Raw genomic sequence first — 22,244 nt, 5'->3', positions numbered from 1 at the left:
GACATCTTCTGATTTGTACCTTCAGTGCCTAGCACTGCTGTGCGCTAAGAATGCAAGTGATGCCTTTTCAATTAAAAGTTAAATTTAGCCAGGACTGACCCAGGGGATGTCATTCTCAGTACTCTCACACTTTGTTCCCCTTGAAATCTTGGTCCAAGAAAAGGTTCCTTCATATAAGATCAAGCTGGGAGTTTTTCATATTAAATAAGAAACATGTACTCCTCTCTCCTTTTCCTTTAGCCATGCACCTGTATACCATCTCAGACCTTCTATTTAGAGCCAAATTGTTATGTGACAAAGTCATTTGTTTATGTCTCATAACGCAAGGCTCAGAACAGGTGGAAATGCAAATTGGTTCTGCAGCACTAAAGAAATAAGTGATTTTCTCTAGGAAACCTTAAGTATGGTTAAAAATAGAAGTACATTTGACAGTTTGATAAATTTGCAAGTTTGCTAGTGTTTTACAAGTTTGATAGTGTCTGATAGTTAAACTTCTTGTGTAGAAATCTCAGTGCTTGTGGAGGTTTTGAAGTTTGTGATGACATGGTGACAAAGGACATCATGACTCCCCTGGTTGCACTGCTAAAAGAGGTATGCAGTTTTTAAAGTATTTTTATGGCAATTTCTAAATGTGGCTTTTAGTTTACAGACTTGGTTGTGTGTGTGGGTTTTTGTTGTTGTTTTTTTTTTTACTTTGATGTTATTTACTTTGTTTTTCCTCAAAACATCGTATGGGAATTTCTTTTCCTGGAAACACTTATTGCTCATCGTTGATGTCAGTCTCTCTCTTAATTTTGTCCCCACTATCTCTATTTATATGGCAGTTGGAAAAGACCTTCCTAAAATGATACAGGCTGGACTCTTTGGACTCTAAGCTTTTATTACAATAAAAATAATTAGTACTAATTGATGATTTATTTATGTGACAGGCAATGTTTTCTGTTTTCTCTATTGTACTTTAATCCTCACAGCAATTCTATGAGGCAGGTATTGTTCCCATTTTACAAATGAGGAACCTGAGGCACAGACCTTAGGAACTTGCCATGAAGATTTCATTAAGTTCTCATATTTAACATCTTGCTATTTTTACTGTGTGTCATTATTCAGAGAGCTTTCTCTATGGTATGCCTCTGCCCTCTGTTGTTCAGTGATGGACAGTTTTCACTTAAGCCTATATAAAGCCTATCCAATTTTGATGAGAGGCATCAGTTATGTTCCCTGTAGAGCACTGGTCCTCACTTGGGGGCAGTTTTGCCCCGCAGGGGACATTTGGCAATGTCTGAATACGTTGTTGATTGTCATATCTTTGGAGGGGTAGTTTGCTACTAGCACCTTGTAGGTAGAGGCCAGGGATGGTGCTAATCATCTTACAACACTTAGGATAACACCCCCCCACAGCAAAGGTTTATCCAATCCAAAATTCCAGTAGTGCTGAGATTGAGAAGCCCTGCCCAAGGGTGCCACGGAGTATATCAGATGGGCGGTGCTACAGGGAGGTTAAGAGCACCAGCTTTGAAGCCAGAATGTCTAAATATGATTCTCAGTTCTTCATATAACAAGCTGTGTCTTTACACCCTCCCTGTAATCCAGTCTTCTATTTGTGGGAGATTCATCTACCTCCTAGGGTTGTTGTAAGCATTAAATAACTTAATTTATGTAAAGTGCTTAGAATAGTGCCTTGCACATAGAAGTTACATAGAGATGATAACTCTTATTATATGTTTTCTTTACCTGCTTTACTATCTTTTATCCACATTAGGTAACATTTTGTTTGATTTTACATTTTTCATTGAAAATATTAAATTCCTTATATCCAGTTTGCATGATGACTAGGGAACCTTTTTTGTATGTATTTCTTGCCAAAAAGGGAAGCAGGATTGTGGTAACTCTACAGTTTATGAGAATTTTATTGGCTTGTTAATCACTGTAATTTCTGATGTTTATTTTTTTTGTGATTCTTCACTATCATTAGTTTTTTTGTTTAATTATTCTTTTTAACCTGGATGCTAATCATGATATTTGGTTACAGTGTAGTGCTGGACTGGATTCAAATGAGATGTCTCCACAGGGATTAAAAGATCAGAAGAGAAATTCTATTGAGAACATAGCTAATGAGGCTGTGAATGTGCTGTGGAATATATGGTAAGATGCTTTCCAAACACAGCCTTATGCTACAACATTGCTAGACTGCTATTTCTGTTAAACTGTGTAGGAATCTCTTTTCTCCTTGGTAGGCCAGGAAATCCATAATGTTAATACTTGGTAGGAGGTAGTATTGGGTGAATTACGGTCAACCCTTCTTCCCAAATCCTTTTCCTCATAGCATCATTTCATCTTCTTCTGTTTTCCAATTCTTCTCTTGAGTTACTGCTACTGACAAAAATAAGAGGAATCATGATCCATAGCACCTCCTGCACCCCTCTTCATCTTTCTATTTCCCTACGTATCTTAAGCAGCAACTGTCTTAAAGCTGGACAGGCCCCAGTGCAAAAGCTGTTTTGGTCTGGCACCTGGAACAAGAAGCGCACTCCAAATTTTGGCTGGTGCCTTACTCCTCTACACAGCAGTTACTGTGTGACAGCAAAGTATATGCATAAGAAATGCTACCTTGGCCTTAGTAGGGAGAAGGGGCCATTCTCCATTACATGTTATAGCACATTTCTGGCAAGACTTTGTCATGTTCCTTATTTTCAGTCAGCAGCTATTAAAACTTCTAACCTGAAAGCACAGGGATTTCTTAGAATACATAATTAAGAGGGATTCTACAAAAGTTGCCTACATAGCAATCTGAACTTGCCTCTGATCTCTTTTTAAATAATTGGATTCATTCCACCAGACAAATTGGAGAGATCAGATTTGAGGAAATGGCATCAGAGCAAACTTGTAGGTGCTGATTTTCTGCTGTACCAGATAACTTTAACTTTTAAAAATTGTTGAACTTGGAATTTCTTAACTTTCTTTGAAAACCTGAGTATACCTCTGAAGCAATTTATCTCTCCTGAATGCCTGTGAATTCTTTCTGTGACCCCTAACTGCAGTTATTATAGTCCTTAACATTTTTAATTTTATATTTCAAATTATCTTTACACATGTATGCCTTATCCTCTTGACTAAACTATGGGCTTCTTGAGAGCAGGCTCATAACAATGTCTTAGTAACTAGGTAGACAGACAAACCTTAGTTAGATAACAGGATCAAATTTCATAATTTAGTTCTACCAAGCTATTAAGATCTATTTGCTAATAGTTTGTTGTGTTCATATGTGGTATATATGGAGGAATACCTATCTTTGAAAACATGGACAAATTATTAGTTCTGTTTAACCTCCATTTAGTGTGTATGCTTATAAATAACATTGATAGCTTTCTTATTCTTTCATTAAAGGTAGTGTAATTTAAAAAATATTTAATGTAGTAATTTCTCTGCTGCAGATTATAAGTTCTGCTTGATGAAATTAAAGCAGATGTCCAGAAGGAATGAAAAAATATAATTTTACTGTCTTAAATTTGTGCTTTTCATGTGATAAGTGTAGAGGCCTTCTAGCCTTATTTTAACTTTTTAATACTGTGGCATAGTTGAAAGAACGGTAGGCTAGACCCAAGGGACCTAGATACTGGGCTTGGCTCTACCACTAAAAAAAGATGTGATCTGTGGACAGATTGCTTCACCTTTTGGGATCTTGGTTTCCTTATATATAAAATGGAGAATAATAATTAAATGATTTCCTGAGATTTTTTTCCAGCTCTAACCTTCTCTAAGGAAACTGGCACCATAAGGTAAAGAGTTTGGTTCAAAATTCCCACTGTGATAGAAAGAAAATACAGAGAGCCAGTTTTTTATGTTCAGTGACTGAATGGGCATTTGTTTCTTTCTCTATAGAAATTGTGGGTGTATGATTCCAACTTTGCTTCTATAATGCCTAATTTACTTTTTCATGGATTTCTTTGGTTGATTTCTTAATGTTAAAATGTGAATAGTAAAACTTTTTTTTCCCCCTTTAATTTAGTGAATGCAGTAGTAGAGCAGTATCTATATTCAACAAAGAAGGGTGTTTGGAGATTGTATTAAAGTATTTAAGTAGGTTTCCCACCAATGTTGACCTGGCTATTTCAGTAGGTAAGTGAAGAAAAGATGATGATTTATTAAGTCTGTATAGCCTTATTCAAGAATTTTTATTTAGACATAGCATGTTTATTCTACAGGAGTTCTGTTTTTTTTTTTCCTGAATCTTTTTAAATCTGCAGTTAATACCTTACTTGTACAATTTTCTTTTCTTTTTTTTTTTTTTCACTCTGAAAGCGAGGAAAGGAATTCTGTGAGGCTATGTTGTTCCCAGTCTATCACCATTATTAGAAGCTTTTGCTAATTCTTGAAGTTTTCATCTCTATTTACTAAGAAACAGTAACCCGCAGCTCCCAGGCTTTTGAACAAAAGTTAATTGGAATCTAGAGTTACTTAAGTGTCATGTATGATTCTCTTATACTCCCAGCAAAAAACTGATAACCTGTGGTGTTTTTTGAGAGGACAGTAAGTGATCGAAATTTCGCTTGGGCCAGTTTCCCTCAAATCCAGCAACTTATTGGGTTAGAGAGTTGTTGGGGTCTGTTAGCTCATCAGGGTTCAGAGACAGAAAACAGGATGAGCAACTCAACAGAATTCTGGGCAAGAGTGGGGAAAGAGTAATGAGTAGCATTTTTTTTTCTACTCATTGTAATGACAGGCATCCAGCTGTCCTTTTATTTAGCTATGTATATCTCCTAGCAAGAACAGTGTATTCCCATTTACCAATGTTTCTCTTGGCTCTAATGGATACTTTTAAGAGAGAAAAAAACCCGAAAAAAACAAAAAATGAGATAAATATGATGAAAAAAAATTTAAATGTCTCAAAATGGAGTTCTTGACTGAAGGGATATTTTAAGTGTGGATTTTAAAAACAGTTGAACTAGGAAACTTGGTGACTTTTAATCTCAAAGGATGGTTTTTATTACACTCAGCATTTCAGATAAGTTAGTTGATAGATTTAAAAAGAAAAAATGTCACCTATTTTTTTTTTGCCTTTACACTTACAGATTTAATTACCTTTAACTTTTTTCTCTAATGAACTTTCTTGAAATGCATTAGAATAAAGTCATTTGCATTGTATAATAGCATTTTTTGTCTGCATTTAGTTGATTCATAAATTACTTAACAAAAATGTCAAGTTATTTTTGTTTTGAAAGTCGTATGAGGTTTAAATATAGTAAAGTGAACTTAGGAGATTCCATCCTAAGTTTTAATACAGGTTTCTTTGAGCTTAACTTGTATTGCCTTCATGGTAGCAGTCACAACTTTTCTTTTTTGTTAAGGGAAATTTACACTCTTAATGAAAAAAAGTACTACATTCAGATGTATGTATGTGTACATATAGGTGAATTTACATACAAATGTATTGGGAACCAAACTAGATCTTAGCAATCGCATGCGTTTTGACATGGGCACTATCAATTTTTGAAATTTTTAGACCTAGACAGAAATGGGAGTGTATGGAATAAAATATATCACAGAAAACAATCTTGGGCTCACTTCTTCTTTTGTGTTTCAGAAGTCTCGTCTTCAAACCTTTTCATACAATCCCAGTTGTTTATACGCTTTCAGTGAATTCTTTCTAATATGCAGGTTGTAGTCCATTGCCTTATTATAATGCAAAGGGAAGAGTTAAGCAGATCACATATTATTAATAATTTATCCATCTCTTAATTTACTCATTTTGTATAAAATGACCATTTTTCCATACAGAATTATTGTATCACCAGAAACAATCCTAACCTTTAAGGTCATGCTTAATTTAAAGGATGCCAGAATACTTAGTTAGGGCTGGTTATTTACAACAGAGATCCTCAGATTGTGGCCCATGAACTGGGCATGGTCTACAGACTGCTGCTGGTACATGATAAGTACAGAAATTGAGGAGAAGCCTTTATACATATTTATAGTGATTTGACATTGCCATGATATTTAAGAGCCTTTTTAGTTGCAGTTTATAAGGGAATCATTCTGTATAGTATTAGAAATTTTTTAAAAACTGTCTTACAAACAATACCCTGTTTGTGGCATTTGTACCATTCTTGAGGTAAAGCATACATCTAAAAGCTACAGGTATCTGAAACACTTGTAAAGATAAAAATGTTCTTTGATGTTCTATTGTTGTAAATTATCCTAAGCAGAATTCATTTGTTTTTAAATATTTAATTCATTTTTGTCTCTATAGCATATTGTTTACAGACAGTGACTGAAGATAACCCAGAACTACTGAAATCTTTCAGCGCTGGAGCACTGCATGTGCTAGAGTCAGCAATGCTTTCTTCTGTCAGTTCCTTGGAATACATTCTATTAAAGTCATTGGTGGCAGGTAAAATTTAGCTATATGGGGAAGTGTTCCATTTTAATTACTTATATTTAAGTGGAGACCTTTAATTCGAACAGTTCAAATAAATCAATGGTCTGTTGAATAGTCTGTATTTTATATAATTTCTCCATCTTATCTTTATGCTCTTTAGCTTTCTAGAGGTAATTTATCTTGAGAAGTATTTTTATTTTGTAGTCTTTTTTTTTTTATTTAGACAACTAAATAGTAGGTCTTGTTCTATTTTGATAAGAAAAAAAAAAATAAGAAGAACCTGTGCTCTGGTTTGTAAAGTATTTTTGCAGGATAACTGTTAAGCAGAATTGCATGGGGAGACCTTGAAATTTTAGTACATTCCATTCTACTCTTGGAATATAAGAAAGCTACTGAGGAGAGCAGCTCAGGTTTAGATAAAAGAAAAGGAGGCAATTGAAGTTTTCATTTAAAAAGAAACTTTATTAGTGTTCTCTTGGTCTGCTGATACGTATGTATCAGAGAAAGGCTTTCTGCACTGAAGAAGGGAGATGGTTGTGAAGAATTATAATAAAGGGAGCTGCCTCTGTGCAGTGCTTTATGACTTTTAATAAAAACTGAACAAAGGCAGTGGAATCGAGATTTTGTGTAATACAGCTGAGCTTAAGGAACCAATTTTGTGAGAACTGTACTTAAGAGATTTCACAGGTGATTCTTTTGTCCGTATGTTCTTTTTCCCTAGGCACAATCTGGAATCTAAAGGATATTATCCCATCTAAGAGTCAGGCAGAAATCATAAATGCTATACTAAAGATCTTATCTGAAGTTTTGGAAATGGATGCTGGTGAAATGGTTATTCACATGAAGGGGGCTGAAACACAAAGGTTAAAAACTGCTGCAGAGACTGAGGAAATACCAGAGAATGCTAATAGTCATGCTTTGGTTGAAGATGATGAAATGGAAGAAATTCCTCATAAAAGAAAAGTCAGAAGGAAAACTTTTGTTTCAGATTTACTTCCAGTAAGTTGGGTTAATACTCTTTTTTTTTTCTTCTAAGATTTATTTTTAAAATATATTTCTTTCCCCTTCCCACCCCAGTTGCCTGCTGTCTGTGTCCATTCATTGTGTATTCTTCTGTGTTTGCTTGTTTTCTTGTCAGTGGCACTGGGAAACTGTGTCTCTTTTTTGTTGCGTCATCTTGCTGTGTCAGCTCTCCATGTGTGCGGTGCCACTCCTGGACAGGCTGCACTTTTTTTTTTCACGCAGGGCGGCTTTCCTTATGTGGTGCACTCCTTGCACGTGGGGCTCCTCTATGCAGGGGACACCCTGCATGGCATGGCACTCCTTGCACACATCAGCACTGCATGTGGGCCAGCTCACCACACAGGTCAGGAGGCCCTGGGTTTGAACCCTGGACCTCCCATGTGGTAGGTAGATGCTCTATCCATTGAGCCAAATCCGCTTCCCAGGTTAATACTCTTAAATATACATTTAATAAAGTTATTTTCTTTAGTGTATGTGTCCTTAATTTTATAGAAAAATGTTACAGCAAAATTAACTATTTAAAGTGAATTTCAGTAAAGATGTTTCCCCATTAACTCTCCATATAACAGGAATTTACTATGAAAGGGAAAGATGCCTCTTATCTAAGATGAAACTTTTATATACAGGAGAAGATTGCAAAGATTGGATAGACCAGTACTTTTGCAGCACTGTGGAAACAAGTGATTGTTTCCCTAAGTCTTTGTTTCCCCACTTCAGTTATACACTGTCTCCCAGACTGTCTTCAAATTAAGGAATTGTCTCTTGTATTCTTGTCTCTTTTAGTTTAGTATTTAGCCTTATCAAAGAGGCAAGCCAAACCTTAATTTATCTATTACTGCTGAACACAGGGGGTTGAGTAACTCCAAGTTAGTGCTGGTTTGTAGTTTTTACGTACTGGCCCATTGCAGTGTACTTGTGCTAGTAGATGTGATGTTGGCGTAAGGGTGAGCAATCTTGGATTCAGGAATCATTTCTACTGAGCCAGTCAACAGAGGAGTCATACTTTTGGAAAATTCCCCAAGGAGGAGAACACATTGTTGGGAAGACAGGGAGGGCAGTGAGTTGGGCTTTAATCATTCAGGTGCGCATTTACTGCACTCCTACTATGTACCAGGCACTGTGTTAGATGCTGAAGATAGATGTTGAAAGATGTATTTCCCATCTTCAGGGACCTCCCCTATCTTGGTCAAACAGACCGACCCATAATTATCATGCCTGTGCTTAAAACAGTGATAGGGCTGTGTGCAGATTTCTGAGAGCATAGAGTTTCTGTAGATTAGGCATGCCTAACGCAACCCCAATGGGAGAAAGGAAGAGGTGGTTAGGGAAGGCTTTTGGACTAAATACTTGAGCTGTGTTAAAGGATGAGATAAGAAACAGCATAGTGAAAGCAGGTTAATGTTTAGAGAGATCACTCAGGCAGCTGGATGGAAGGAGGCTATAACATGCCTGAAGGCAGGGAAACCAGTCAGGAGGTTGCCAAAATCCTACTGAAGAAAGTTGATGAAGTCTAATGAAAGACTGTATTAATATCCTATCACACTTTTTTCAGTTCCTTTTTTTTTTTTTTTTGGTATGAATAGTTAAGTGCAAAGCCTTGTGTTAAGTGCGAGGAGGATACAGCAATGAGAAAGTCATTCGGCCTTTGAGTTGCTTGCAAATCCTAAAGAGGCTTGAAAATCATAGCACTCCGTTTTGGTACAAGGGGCATGTACTTGAACCAAGTTTACTCCCTGGCTCACTTGTGCATCTGAGTCAAGAGTTTGGGTAGAGTTTAACATCAGTACAAGAAGATAGATGAAGGCATGGTATTGCTCCTTATACTCCAAAAGGGATGTTTACAAAGAACCCTAGCAACATTATTTCTTCAGTGATTATAGGAAAATTCAGTTATAGATCTGGAATGTACTCAGTTTCATTATCCATGTTTGGAAAGTCAAGATGTAATAAATCAGTGCTTGGATGCTCTTTTTCAGCTGTTAGCCTCATACTGATCAGGTCTCTATTTATCCTAACTGATGCAGGTATATCATGTCTTACCACTCCATATTTCTTTCAGATCAGAAATGGATCTGAAATCCCTTGCAGGGATTGGGAGAATGGCATTCCCTGGTGACTTTCCCCCATCTTCAGCCTTGCTTCCAGGAACGTCCTTAAAGGAGTAAATGGGGCCAAGATCCTTAATTGTAATCTTAAAATAATCTTAAGGTTAAGATAAAATTGCTACTGTTTAAAAAACTTTTTTTTGTTATTTAGACGTTCACATATTAAAGCATTATTTTAAAATAGAATTTTGATGCTTTTGAAATGCAGTGTTTTCTCACAGCAAAACCTCTATTTTTCAAGTCTTTATAACCTAGCAGAGAAGGCAAAGATTAACATGCTGATCAGTCAGACAGCATTTAAGTGCCAGGGTGATGTTAGGTATCATCCTGATACATGCCAGGAATACAAATTTATAGCCTAGTGGCTTGGGCAGGAGTCATTTAGAATCTAAACCTTTAATTACATCATTTTACTTAAGGTTTAGCCACAAATATGTCAAGAAAGAACAGTTCAACCAAAATTTGTCTTATTTTGTTTTTAACATATGTAAAAGTAGAGATCCCTTACTCAGCGTCAACAATTATCACTTATCAACTCATGGTCTGTTTTATTTCATCATCTTTACTCATTCACTCTCCCCTTTCTTGCCACTGATTATTTTATAGCAATTTCAGGTATCTTAACATTTCATCTAGATTGATTCTTTATGTGTGTGCAGGATAATGTATATAAAACGCATAATTTCCTGTTCTAACCGTTCTTAAGTGTACATTTTAGTGGAATCTGTTACATTCACAGCAGTGTGCCACCATCACCATCATCTGTTATCAAGCTTGTTCATGATTCCAAACAGAAACTCTGTACCTCTTAAACAATGCCTCCATTCTCCTCTCCCCTGGGTCTCTGGTAACCCCTAATCTACTTTCTCTCTTTATGGATTTGCTTATTCTATGTTTCATATAAGTGGAATCATAGAATACTTTTATGTCTGGCTTATTTCACCCAACATAATTTCAGGGTTCATCTGTGTTGTACCAAGTATGAGAACGTCATTCCTTTTTAGATTAGTTCTTCATGTCAGTTTAATAACAGTAAGAAGCAGGAAAATGTTCTGAGCAAGAGAGTTACATGAAGAAATAGAACTTAATTACAGAGTTCCTTCTAAGGCATCGTTATGTATGTGAAATGGTTGAGTCCAGTTCTTATTTAGCTTTGAATCTACCTAAATATTTGTTTAGTTGAATATCATTCACACACAAAGGAAATGGGAATTTTTAAAAAAGATTTATATATATAAATATATATATATATTTTAAAGATTTATTTCCCCCCCCCAGTTGTCTGCTCTGTCCATTCGCTGTGTGTTCTTCTGTGTCCACTTGCATTCTTGGAGTGGCACCGCACATACAGAGAGATGATGCAGCAAGATGATGCAACAAAAAGAGACATAAGATTCCTGATGCCACTCCAAGAATGCAAGTGGATACTCCTTGCATGCATCAGCACTGCGTGTCTGCCAGCTCACCACATGGGTCAGGAGGCCATGGGTTTGAACGCTAGGCCTCCAATTATGGTAGGCAAATGCTCTATCAGTTGAGTCAAATACTCTTTCTGGAAATTATTTTTATATACATATATAAATTCTTGCTAGTAATAAAGAATTACATATTTAGATTCCTGAGCTACATCTGTTAAATAAGCAATTTTTTTTAAGCACACATTTCAAGTTGTGATTGTTGCACAGAGAATTTGCTGTTGGGTTGTACAGGGGTATGAACATTCCAGAAAGGAAAATGGGAATATGTCATAGGATCTATAGATGTTTTTAAAAAATTGTAAAGTATATATAACATAAAATTTGCCATTTAAGTGTACAATTCAGTGGCATTAATTACATTTACGAGGTACCGGAGATTGAACCTGGCACCTCATACATGCAAAGCAGGCACCCAACCACTGAGCTACACCTGCTCTGCATTTTCTTCATTTTTTAAAAAAAACTTTTGACCCAGTAAATCTGAGAAAATATCAAAATAATCTAAAAGATTATACACTACCAGAATGCTTAGTAAATTATATTATTTCCATTTAATGGAATATTATGTAGCCATTCAGAAGACAATTAGAAATTTGTCAAAATTTGGAAACATTCAGACGTTAAGATCTATGAAAAAATACTTTCAGTTTATACACTATTTTAAAATATTGGTGTGGCTATTTCATTTTTCATAAAGGATTAAGAATTAGCATCATGTAAGTTTGTACCATCTATTTTAAAACATGTTAATTGGTAAAGTTCATGTTAATTATTTTCAGAGATAAAGGCCCCCCTCTTCAAACTTAAAAAAATGCTTTTTTGTAGTCTTCGCTGAAAGCCAGGAATCAAGCCTTTCTGCTCCATAGCCAAGCGCTGTTGGCGTATAAGAGTTTGTTAATGTTCTCTTTCCAAGAAGACGTTTAAGCATCTAAAAGCAGGTTTGGTGTCTGTAAGTGCCTGGTGTCTAAAATGAACTTAATGTTTTTTAACCTTAGTATGCTGAGCTACTATTTAAAACATGAGATTAAGTTTTGGGGTGAATTAAGTTCAGAATTCCTAAATACTCTTCTTTCTGACTAAGATTACTTAGAGAATAACCTTGCAGGTAGATGGAAACTCTGTTAACAGTGGCATGCCCCATCGTGCCAAGGGGAATTACAATGCCTGTTTGTAATGCTGGTATTTTTTTACTTTTTTTCCACCCTCTCACACCCTGTGTATTCTGACTGCAAAAATATTTTAGTAGGCTTTAATTAAGGAAATTTATGCAAAAATATTTTCCCAAATACTGAGAGTTGGTCATTTGCTTTTTTAGCCCACTGACAAGGAATTAAGACAGACCATTGCATTGCTGACAGCTCAGCAGACTGCTCTGGAAATTATTGTCAACATGTGCTGCAGTGAAGGTTAGTTACACATTTACATTTATTTAGACATTTTTCATTCCTGGGCAGAAAAGGTAGCTTCTATGGGGATTTTCTTAAATATTGCAGTTATGGTGTGCCCTCTTTCCAGATCCCTCCGATGATGAATGGGAAGAGCTTTCTAGCAGTGATGAAAGTGATGCATTTATGGAGAATTCTTTCAGTGATTGCTGTGGGCAGCTGCTGTCACCTCTGTGCCTCTCCCATGAGGTTCACACTGCCCTCACCAACTACCTCATCCCAAAGAAGGTAATGTCTTTTCATTCTGTGGTCTTTATGGAGCATGAGAAAGAGTTGAAAGCTACTCATTCTGTATGCAAAAGAAGTAAGCTCATACTTGCAGCTTATAGATAATAGGTAAGATCTGCAAAACAAAATAGAATTAGGGGAGTGGATGTGGCTCAAGTGATTGGGCACCTGCTTCCCATGTGGGAAATCCCAGGTTTGGTTCCTGATTCCTCTTTGAAAAAACAATAAGCAAACAATTAAAAAGAAAACAACTTGGGGAGCCAATGTGGCTCAGTTGGTTGAATGCCATCTTCCCACATAAGAGGTCTTGGGTTCAATCTTTGATATCTTTGGTATCTCAAAAAAAGGAAAAAAAAAAAAAAGGGATTAGGAGTACTGCGAGTCTGCTAAAAGATCACTTTACCTTTTTTTAAGCCTAGCCATGCCACTTGAAAGTAATATATTAGAACTTTTATAAAAGATCATGTGAACATAATTGTACTCTTTTAACCTGTTGCTTTACTGTCTTTTAAAATCTAGATTTTTGAGAAAACTGCCTTTCCAAACAGCACTGCAGTTGACATATGTTCTAGGAATCCCACATGGAAACCTTTGATTAGAAAGTAAGAATTTTTCTATTTTCAAAAATATTTGTCATTAAAATTCCCTGCAATTCCATTCCTGGCTATATGCTCTAGAGAAATGTATGCATGTTTTACTAGGGTATGTGTTTGAGAATGTTCACAACAGTGTGGTTCATAATTGCCCCATACTGGAAATAACCCCAGTACCCATCAATGATAGATGGATTTTGACATAATCATACAATATTATGTCAAATTAACAATACAATACAAAAGATCTGAGCTAAAGCCACTCAAAATGTTGAGCCAAAAAAGCAAGACACAAAACAATATATACATTGATTCCATTTATATAAAGTTCAAAAGCAGGCAATACTAAATTATTTTGTTTCGGATGTATAGATAGGTGGGAAGTCTATAAAGAAAAGCAAGGAAATGTCTTCTGTGAAGTTTGGATTGGGGCAGGGAGGTATGGGGTGTGATTGGGAAGGAATAAATGGGCTATGAGAGTGTTACTAGTGTTTATTCCTTGTGTAGATAGCAGTTCCAAGGGTGTTTGCTTTATTGATTGTTAAACTTTGTGTCATGCACTTTTTTTTCATTTTTAAATTTTTATTAAAGATACATAGATCACACAAAATGTGTCATGAACTTTATGTATACTATTTTTCAAAATTAAAAATATTTTAAAGATTCTAATCTGTGTAAAAATTTTTCTAAAGCAAATCTCTTGTGACTCTTGAATGAGTTGTGCTGTTCAAGTCCTTAAGTGTTCTAATAGCTTGATTTGGCAGATTAACAATTTAAGATTCTTTGTGGGAGCTGGTATAGCTCAACTGGTTGAGCACCGGCAAATGAGGTGTCCCAGGTTCAATCCCCAGCCTTGGTATCCGAAAGAAAAAAAAAGATTCTTTGCTAACTATTATAGATAGATCCTCTGTTTAACAAATAGCTGCAGTTGTTAATGTGAAGCTTAGGTTAAAAGTTAATACTGAATTCTTTTGACTAATGATTAAAGAAGCAGACAGCATTGTTTTCACTTCCTTTCCAGGATGAACACTATACAATGTAGAGCCCTTGTGTGTCTCCAGAGTCTTGTTTCCCTCCTGGATGTGGACTATCTGGGAGGAGCTCCAACCCTTCAAACACTTGCACAGCATCTGTCACAACTTCTTTTTTCTCAGCCAGGTAAATCTTTAGCCATGTTGTGAAATACTACTTGGATGGAGCAGAATTGTGAAGGGCCAGGAACTTGGACTTTGTAATTATATACTTTGTCATCCAACCTGCAGAAAGCTTTCCCAATCACTAATAGTCATGTATCTAGAGCTGCCAGTAGTACAGAGTCCAAACAAGGTATGGAAGCAAGCTGATGAGTTATATTTTTCTTTTTTATTAAAATTATTTGCATATAGTTATACCAGGCCAATTAAGGCTGAATCATAAGTAGCATAAATATTAAACCTCATTAACATATTTGGGTAATACTGTTATTTGTTTTTCTTCTTAAATATAAAGCCATTTACTTATATTTGATTGGGTACTATAGAAATTAAAGAACTGTTAGAAGCCATAAAGTGGAAAGCCTTCCTCTGTCCCAGTTCCTCTTTAGAGTCAGCCACTTTCACCAGTTTCTTGTTTATTGTTCCAGAGAAAGTCTGTGGACATAAAAGTGGATATGTGGATGTGTTTATTGAAGGCAAATGATTTTTTTACCTAATATAACTTTCTTCAAACACTTTTGCATGGTAGGAGATGAATCTCTAAAACTATGGATCTCTGATGTGGACAGATTTAATTTGTCCATGAAAACCTAGAGAGATACCATAGTTAGCACTATTTTTAGATGACCTACCTGTACATGGTTTAATGCATATTCTCCTAACAAATTTTCATAGTTCATTTTAGTGGAATCTCATTTTACTTGGCCACATTCAACTATAGGAGCTCAAATCAAACAAAAAAAGATAGCAAAGAAAGAGGAGAAATATAATTTTTTCTATGTGATGGTCATCCTTCCCCTGGCTCTGCCTAGCATGCATGCCTGGAGCAGGAGAGGATGAGAGATGGGAATCTGCTGCTCTGGTGGCTTTTTTTTCTTTTTAAGATTAATTTTTTATTTATTTCCTTTCCCCCCCCGCAGTTGCTCTGTGTCCATTCACTGTTTGTTCTTTTGTGTCTGCTAATACTCTTGTCAGTGGTACCCGGAATCTCTGTCTCCTTTTGTTGTGTCATCTTGCTGAGTCTGCTCTCCATGTGTGTGGCACCATTCCTGGGCAGGCTGCACTTTTTTCGTACTGGGTGGCTCTCCTTATGGGGCACACTCCTTGTGCATGGGGCTCCCCTATGCGGGGGACACCCCTGCATGGCACAGCACTCCCTGAGCACATCAGCACTGTGTGTGGGCCAGCTCATCACATGGGTCAGAATGCCCTGGGTTTGAACCTTGGACCTCCCATGTGGTAGGCGGATGTCCTATCCGTTGGGCCAAATCCGCTTCCCTCTGGTGGCATCTTTCAATTGCAGAGTATCTAGGGATTTTTGAGGCTAAATTTGGAGATAGATAATATTTAACATTTCTTCCTAGGCACAGTAATTCCAAGAGTTGAACTCTTGAAAAATGAACATGGTTAATGGAGTAGCTCGTAACACTGATTAAAAAAAAAATCAACATGGTTAATTTCAACTAAACATAATTTTCTCTATAAATGTTCACTCAGAGTTTGGTCCTAAAGTTTTAAACCTCTGTTTTATATTCTAAGAAATTCACAAGCAGTGCTCTGTGTTTAATTGTACATGTTTTACAAATTCTAGGTTAATTTTTTTAAAAACTAAGCCAATATTTATAAACCCATAAAGTTATTGATCTATCTCCAAAGACCTTTCAACATTGGTCATTTAACATGTATAGTCTTCAAGTGGTCTCTGGCTCTTTGTACATTCATTGGCTGGAGTGATGACGTGAAAGCTCTGCCCAGCCATACCTAAGCATTTTATATAGATAGAATATGGGCAGTGCTATCCTCATTCCTTTTCCGAGCCAGGAGTCGGCAAGTACTGAAGTTCAGAGATGGCTTGTGGGTGTAAGCAGGCCAGATGATGACTGTAGCTTTATGTTTCTCTCTCAGCCTTCTAATAAACCTGGGTGAGATCTGGATAGTATAGGGGACCTTTCTCTGGCTTTTGCTGGCATTCTGACTCCCATCAGCCCAGGATGGTGTTCCTGGAGGTGGGGTTGGGGAGGGCTGCTATTCATTGTTCATTCTGACTCCCATCTACCCATTCCCATGGGCTGAGAGGGGACGAGTCCAATGAGAGAGTCCACAGCCAGGGACCTAGGTGACCAGGACAGCAGGATGCACCCAAGACTCCTACTCCTCTCAAGCCCTGCCTACCTTTAAGGCAACCCTGTTCTGCCCTAGTTTGACAAGCTGCCACCTTTTGCCTCTGGGCCATTTCTCAGTAAGGGTTCTGATTAAGTTTCCACAAGCCCCATCCCCAACCAGCATGAAAATTTATTTCACTTAAAATAAATGTACGTATTCTGTGCCTCTGCTATATAAAAAATACTTAGATATGCTTCTCATAGTTGTGGTTTTCTGAATTTAGATAAGTGACCAGAGATGTGAATCAAATAAAATCACCTAAATATTTTCCTTAATTTAAGGAAAATAGGAATTACACATAATGCAAAAAAGAGGTTTAATTTAGGTTATGGTTTTGAATCTTTTTTTCCTGAGCACATAGGACAGAAAAAATTGATTCTGAGATATATTCTGGTTTTTACACAGTAGGTTCTTCATAACATAGCTTAATTGTTTTATTTGCAGTTCATGGATTTCCAGTGAAGTTTGGTAGTAACAACTTCATACCAGTTTTTCCATGCCCCTTACATATTGGTTTTATGAACTAGGTATTATTACCTCCAAGAGGAGGAAGACCTGTGAGAGAAAGCTGGGATTTAGAGAGATTAAGGAACTTCTCCAAGGTCATTCATTAATTTAGCACATAGATATTGAACACTTTATGTAATGCATTGTCTTAGGTCATAGGGATAGATCTGTGAACAAGATGAAAGTCCTTATGCTCTTGGAGCTTACATTCTCATAAATAAATGTTAAATGCAATTTTGGCTATGAAGGAAAAAAATAAAAGGATGGTGTAGGGTGCCACATTAGGTGGTTTAGCATGGAAAGAGTTGACATTTGAGCAGAGACCAAAAGGAGAACACCAAAAAATATAAGCCTTAATTATAATTTGTGCAGAAGCTTTCTTATTGTGGCCCAAGCAATCTGAAAAAGGGGAGGGGAGAAAGGTTCCAGAACCTTTTTAAGATCTCAGGTACTACAGGGCAGGAAGCTGAGTATTTATTGCTACATAGCACATTACCCGAAAACTTTGTGTCTTAAAACAACAGTTACCATTTATTATTTCTTGCAGTTTTTACATATCAGGAATTTAGACGGGGCACAGTGAAGATGGTTTATCTCTGCTCCACAATGTCTAGGGCAATGATTCTCAACTAGTCCAGAGTTTCCCTCCCAGGTGATATTTGGCAGTGACTGGAAACATTTATGGTTGTTGTTACTGGGGGTTGCTTCTCGTTTCTAGAAGGTAAGGGCCAGGGATGCTTCTAAACATTGTGCTGGGCACAGGACAGCCCCTTACAGCAAAGGGTTATTTAGTGGTTGAGAAACCCTAGACTAGGGCCTCTGTTGGAGGTCTAGAGGCCAGAGTCATCTGAAATCTTGTTCACTTGTCCAGCTGTTGATGTTGGGGCAGTCAGCCAGAATGCCCACATGTGACCTCTCCATGTGACCTGGACTTCCTCATAACATGGTGACGGGCTTCTAAGGGCAAGAGTCTAGAGAAGAGAGCGCATATGCATGCCCATAAGGTGGAAGTCACGCTGCCTTTTATGACCTAGTCTGGTCACTTCCATGGTATTCTCTTGATTGAAGAAGTCACAGACTCCCACCGAGATTCAAGGAGATGGGAAGTGTACAATCAGTGGTATTAAGTGTAATCACATAGTTGTGCATCTATCACTTCAAAAGTTTTTATTATTATAGCATATGATTAACATTTGTCTGCTTTGTTTTGATTGTTTCTTTTTCTTACAAAATAACTTTGAGAAGACAAATCTTATATTTCTTTTCTGTGTTCTGTGGTAACTTTGTTTTAGATTTTGCTAAACATGCTGACTTTCTAGAAGCCATAAGTGGTGCCTTAAGGGCTCTTTTGCAAACAATGGCCTCCAAGAACATTTCTCAGGTAAGATTTTTAAATTTTTGTGTAAAACTTGGAAACTTTCTGTTTTATGGAGGCAAAATTCATTACTTAGATGTTATAAAAAAATGTTGCCGGAGTACTTCATGATCTTTTTAAAAAGAATTTCACTGCTCAAAAACAAAAGTGCATAAAGAAGAAAAAAAAATCTCCTCCCCTTCTCCACCACTAAAATATACATGTGATTTTATTGATTGTTGGATCTCTTTTTATATAACCTTTTTAAAAATATTTTATTGAAATATAATTCACAAACCTTATAATTCACACTTTTCAAAATGTGTACAATTCATTGTTTTTTAGTATTTTTTGCTCATTGTCTGCTCTTTGGGTTTGCTTTTTGTCCATATTTCTTTAGGAGGCACTGGGAACCGAACCTGGGACCTCCCATGTGGGAGGTAGGCGCTCAACTGCTTGAGCCACATCTCCCTTTATATAACCTTTTTTTCCTATATTACCTTTTGATTACTACTGTATATGTTGTAAATGTTTTCTTTGATTGTCATTTGTCTTTTTTTAAATATTTTATTACAGAAGTTTTCAAGCATGCCCTTCTGGCCCTCCATAGCTCTCATCTCCTCCTCTCTGATAGGTGCCTCACCACTTTTTTAAAAAACCTTTTTATTAAGGAAATTTTCAAATAGTCTGAAAAGCAGAGATGATAGTGTAATGAACCCACTTGACACCCATCGCTAAATTTCGATACTTAACAACATCTAGACATTCTCTTTTCATTCATTTCCTCTACTTACTTTTCCTTGGAGTATTTTAAAGCAAATCCCAGACTTCCCTGATTGTCTTCATTTTAAAAATTTTTATTTATTTCTCTCCCCCCCCCACCCTGTTGTCTGCTCTCTGTGTCCATTTGCTGTGTGTTCTTCTGTGACCGCTTCTATCCTTATCAGTGGCATGGGAATCTGTGTTTCTTTTTGCTGAGTCAGCTTCCGTGTGTGCTGCGCCACTCCTGGGCAGGCTGCGCTTTTTTTGCCTGGGGTGGCTCTCCTTTTCGGGCTCGAGGCTCCCCTATGCGGGGGACACTCCTGCGTGGCACGGCACTCCTTGTGTGCATCAGTGCTGCTCATGGGCCAGCTCACCACATTGGTCAGGAGGCCCTGGGTTTGAACCCTGGACCTCCCATATGGTAGGCAGATACTCTATCAGTTGAGCCAAATCCGCTTCCCTGATTGCCATCATTTTAAATGTCTTTATAATTAGTTCAAGTCAGGTCTCCACATTGTTTTGGAGGATATTTTGTTCTCTTTAATTGTCTAATGTACATATCTCCTAATTACTCCTTTTTTCTTCATACCATTTATATCTTGAAGAAACTGTCATGTGTCCTATAGAATTTTCTCCTTTCTTGGATTTGGCTGATTTATCATGACTGTGTGGTTTAACCTGTCTAGCTCTCATATTTCCTGTACTTTGGAAGCTAGTTCTAGAGACTTAAGATTTAGGCTCATTGTTTTGCAAAAATCATTCATAGGTGTTACTGTTTATATTTCCCCTTTTAAATCACAGATCATTTGTAATGTCCTTGAAATAGTGATACTAAGATTAATCGGTGGGTTCACTTAATGGTTTTGGCAACCAGTGATTATGGTTGCGTACATCCATTATTTCATTAGGGGTTGCAAAGTAGAGATATTCTAATTTTGTGATTCCTTTATTAGCTATGATTCTTCTACAAATAAGTACTTTTTTCTTTGATCAGTTATTTGGTAACTTTGAAATACAGTTTGTTAAAAAAATGGTAGGATAGGGGGAAGTGGATTTGACTCAACTGATGAGAGTGTTTGCCTGCCACATGGGAGGTCCAGGGTTCAAACCCAGGGCCTCCTGACCCAGGTGGTGAGCTGGCCCACGTGCAGTGCTGCCGCACGCAAGGAGTGCACCCCACATAGGGGAGCCCCACACGCAAGGAGTGTGCCCCACAAGGAGAGCTGCCTCGCAGGAAAAAAATTCATCCCACCCTGGACTATTGCTGCACATACGGAGAGCTGACGCTGCAAGATGACGCAACAAAAAAGCGACAGTTTCCCAGTCCCTCATGACAAGAATGCAAGTGGACACAGAAGAACACACAGCGAATGGACATAAAGAGCAGACAGCGGGGGGGGGGAGAGAAATAAATAAAATAAACCTTTAAAAAAAAGGCAGGCACAGAACCTAAGTGCGCTTTCTCTGTGTGCTCTCGCCTGTAGACCCGTCCTATCCTCAGCACACCACTCTTGCCATTTTTCCTCTGCCATGTGGCCACAGAAGTAAACCTAGGCATTTATAAGCTGTAATGGGGAATTGTAGCCTGTAAATCAGCCTGCTTTATCACTTTTCAACCCCTGCCTCTCTACCTGGGACCCCTGATCTGTTGTGTTCTCCCATTTCTCATCCCTCCCTGCCTGAATAAATTACTGGTCTAACTTACCTGGTGTGCTCTTGAAAATCATTTCTGCAGCATAGCCAAGAACCTAAATAAAATCTGGTAACAGTACTGTTAATTCAAAGTGACTACAGTGTCATCTAGATGATCCTTCCAGGAACATGACTTGGCCGTTCCTGGACCTCCTTTTTGCCACTGCTTGTCTTCCTTCCTGCCTTAGCCACTTCTACCCTTGCCACTTATAGAGCAGTGCTTCTCCTGCTTTATCTTGTTCCAGAGTTTTTTGGGAACTGATATATAATGCATGCTGTTGACTTCTAATAGATATTCTTTATTTTTTAAAAAAATATTTCTTCCTATATTTGACAGCTTTTTTAAGAACTTAACTTTTGATCCTTAGATTCTATGAAATGGAAATCATAATACCTGCCCTTGCCATATGGGTATAGGGAGGATCAGAAAACTTAACACTATAGGGCCTATAACGGGTTCTTAACAAGGGGTCTGTGACCTTGAATTGTAATTCAAAAAAACATTTTTGTGGGGATGTGTTGGTGTGGGTGTGATATATTTATTAAATAATACATGGTATAGTGTGGACTTAAGGGGTCGGTCTGTGGTTTTCACTTGGCTGTCAAAGGGATTTGTGGAACAAAAAGGACTAAGAACTGGCCTATAGGAATATAAGGCATTTTATTTCATTTTCCTGGGTAGAAAGTACTTACTTGGTCAATCTGATGATTAAAGATAATAACTCAAAGTTCATGCTGAGGTAATTGTAAATCATATCTATTACGAGCATAATTCCTCAAGGTGACTTTGTGTTGGACATGTGCATAGGACTTAAGAGATACAAGGACTCCTTTGCAAGGAGAGGAATCTAAGGGCTAGATTTGTGAGTGGCATGTTTAAAGTCTTGCTGATTTATTAGCAATTAATTAATTTGGTTCCAGGACTGGAATATGACTGTACTTCTCATTTAGTTCTTTTATTTGTGAGGTATATTGGTGATAATGCAGCATGCCTTTTTTATTCACAACAGCCTAGTCTTACCTATAGGAAATATCACAGTTTATAGAATTTTTGTCACTAGGGTATTTCTTAAGAAATCTGGCTCATTAACTTTTTTTGTTTTAAAAATTTATTTTTATTTATCCCCCTCCCCCACTTCATTGTTTGCACTTTTGTCTGCTCTCTGTGCCTATTCATTGTGTGCTTGTCTTATGTTTAGCAGGTACTGGGAACGGAACTGGGGACCTCCCATGTGGTAGGCGGGCACCCAATTACTTGAGCCACATCCATTTCCCAGTTCATTAACAGTTAACTCTAAATGTGATAGAAGCAAGGAAAATGATAT

General features: G+C 37.2%; 1 protein-coding gene across 2 annotated transcripts in view; it reads left to right on the top strand.

Annotated features, from left to right (window-relative positions):
* HEATR3 (HEAT repeat containing 3) overlaps positions 1 to 22,244 on the top strand; it is a 33,498-nt gene that overhangs the window by 1,905 nt on the left and 9,349 nt on the right. For both annotated transcript variants that reach the window (XR_011646310.1, XM_004449591.4), the window contains exons 3-12: positions 504 to 591; positions 2,030 to 2,142; positions 4,007 to 4,116; positions 6,248 to 6,388; positions 7,098 to 7,375; positions 12,298 to 12,388; positions 12,498 to 12,655; positions 13,175 to 13,257; positions 14,270 to 14,406; positions 18,404 to 18,492. Coding sequence is in view for 1 of the 2 variants with exons in the window: in XM_004449591.4 (XP_004449648.1) it covers positions 504 to 591; positions 2,030 to 2,142; positions 4,007 to 4,116; positions 6,248 to 6,388; positions 7,098 to 7,375; positions 12,298 to 12,388; positions 12,498 to 12,655; positions 13,175 to 13,257; positions 14,270 to 14,406; positions 18,404 to 18,492 (1,288 nt within the window). In the remaining variant the exon portion in view is untranslated. The remainder of the gene's footprint in view (positions 1 to 503; positions 592 to 2,029; positions 2,143 to 4,006; positions 4,117 to 6,247; positions 6,389 to 7,097; positions 7,376 to 12,297; positions 12,389 to 12,497; positions 12,656 to 13,174; positions 13,258 to 14,269; positions 14,407 to 18,403; positions 18,493 to 22,244) is intronic.

The sequence above is a fragment of the Dasypus novemcinctus genome, chromosome 18, assembly GCF_030445035.2.
Source record: "Dasypus novemcinctus isolate mDasNov1 chromosome 18, mDasNov1.1.hap2, whole genome shotgun sequence".
In the NCBI taxonomy this organism is placed as follows: domain Eukaryota; kingdom Metazoa; phylum Chordata; class Mammalia; order Cingulata; family Dasypodidae; genus Dasypus; species Dasypus novemcinctus.
This window is presented reverse-complemented; position numbering and strand designations above follow the sequence as displayed.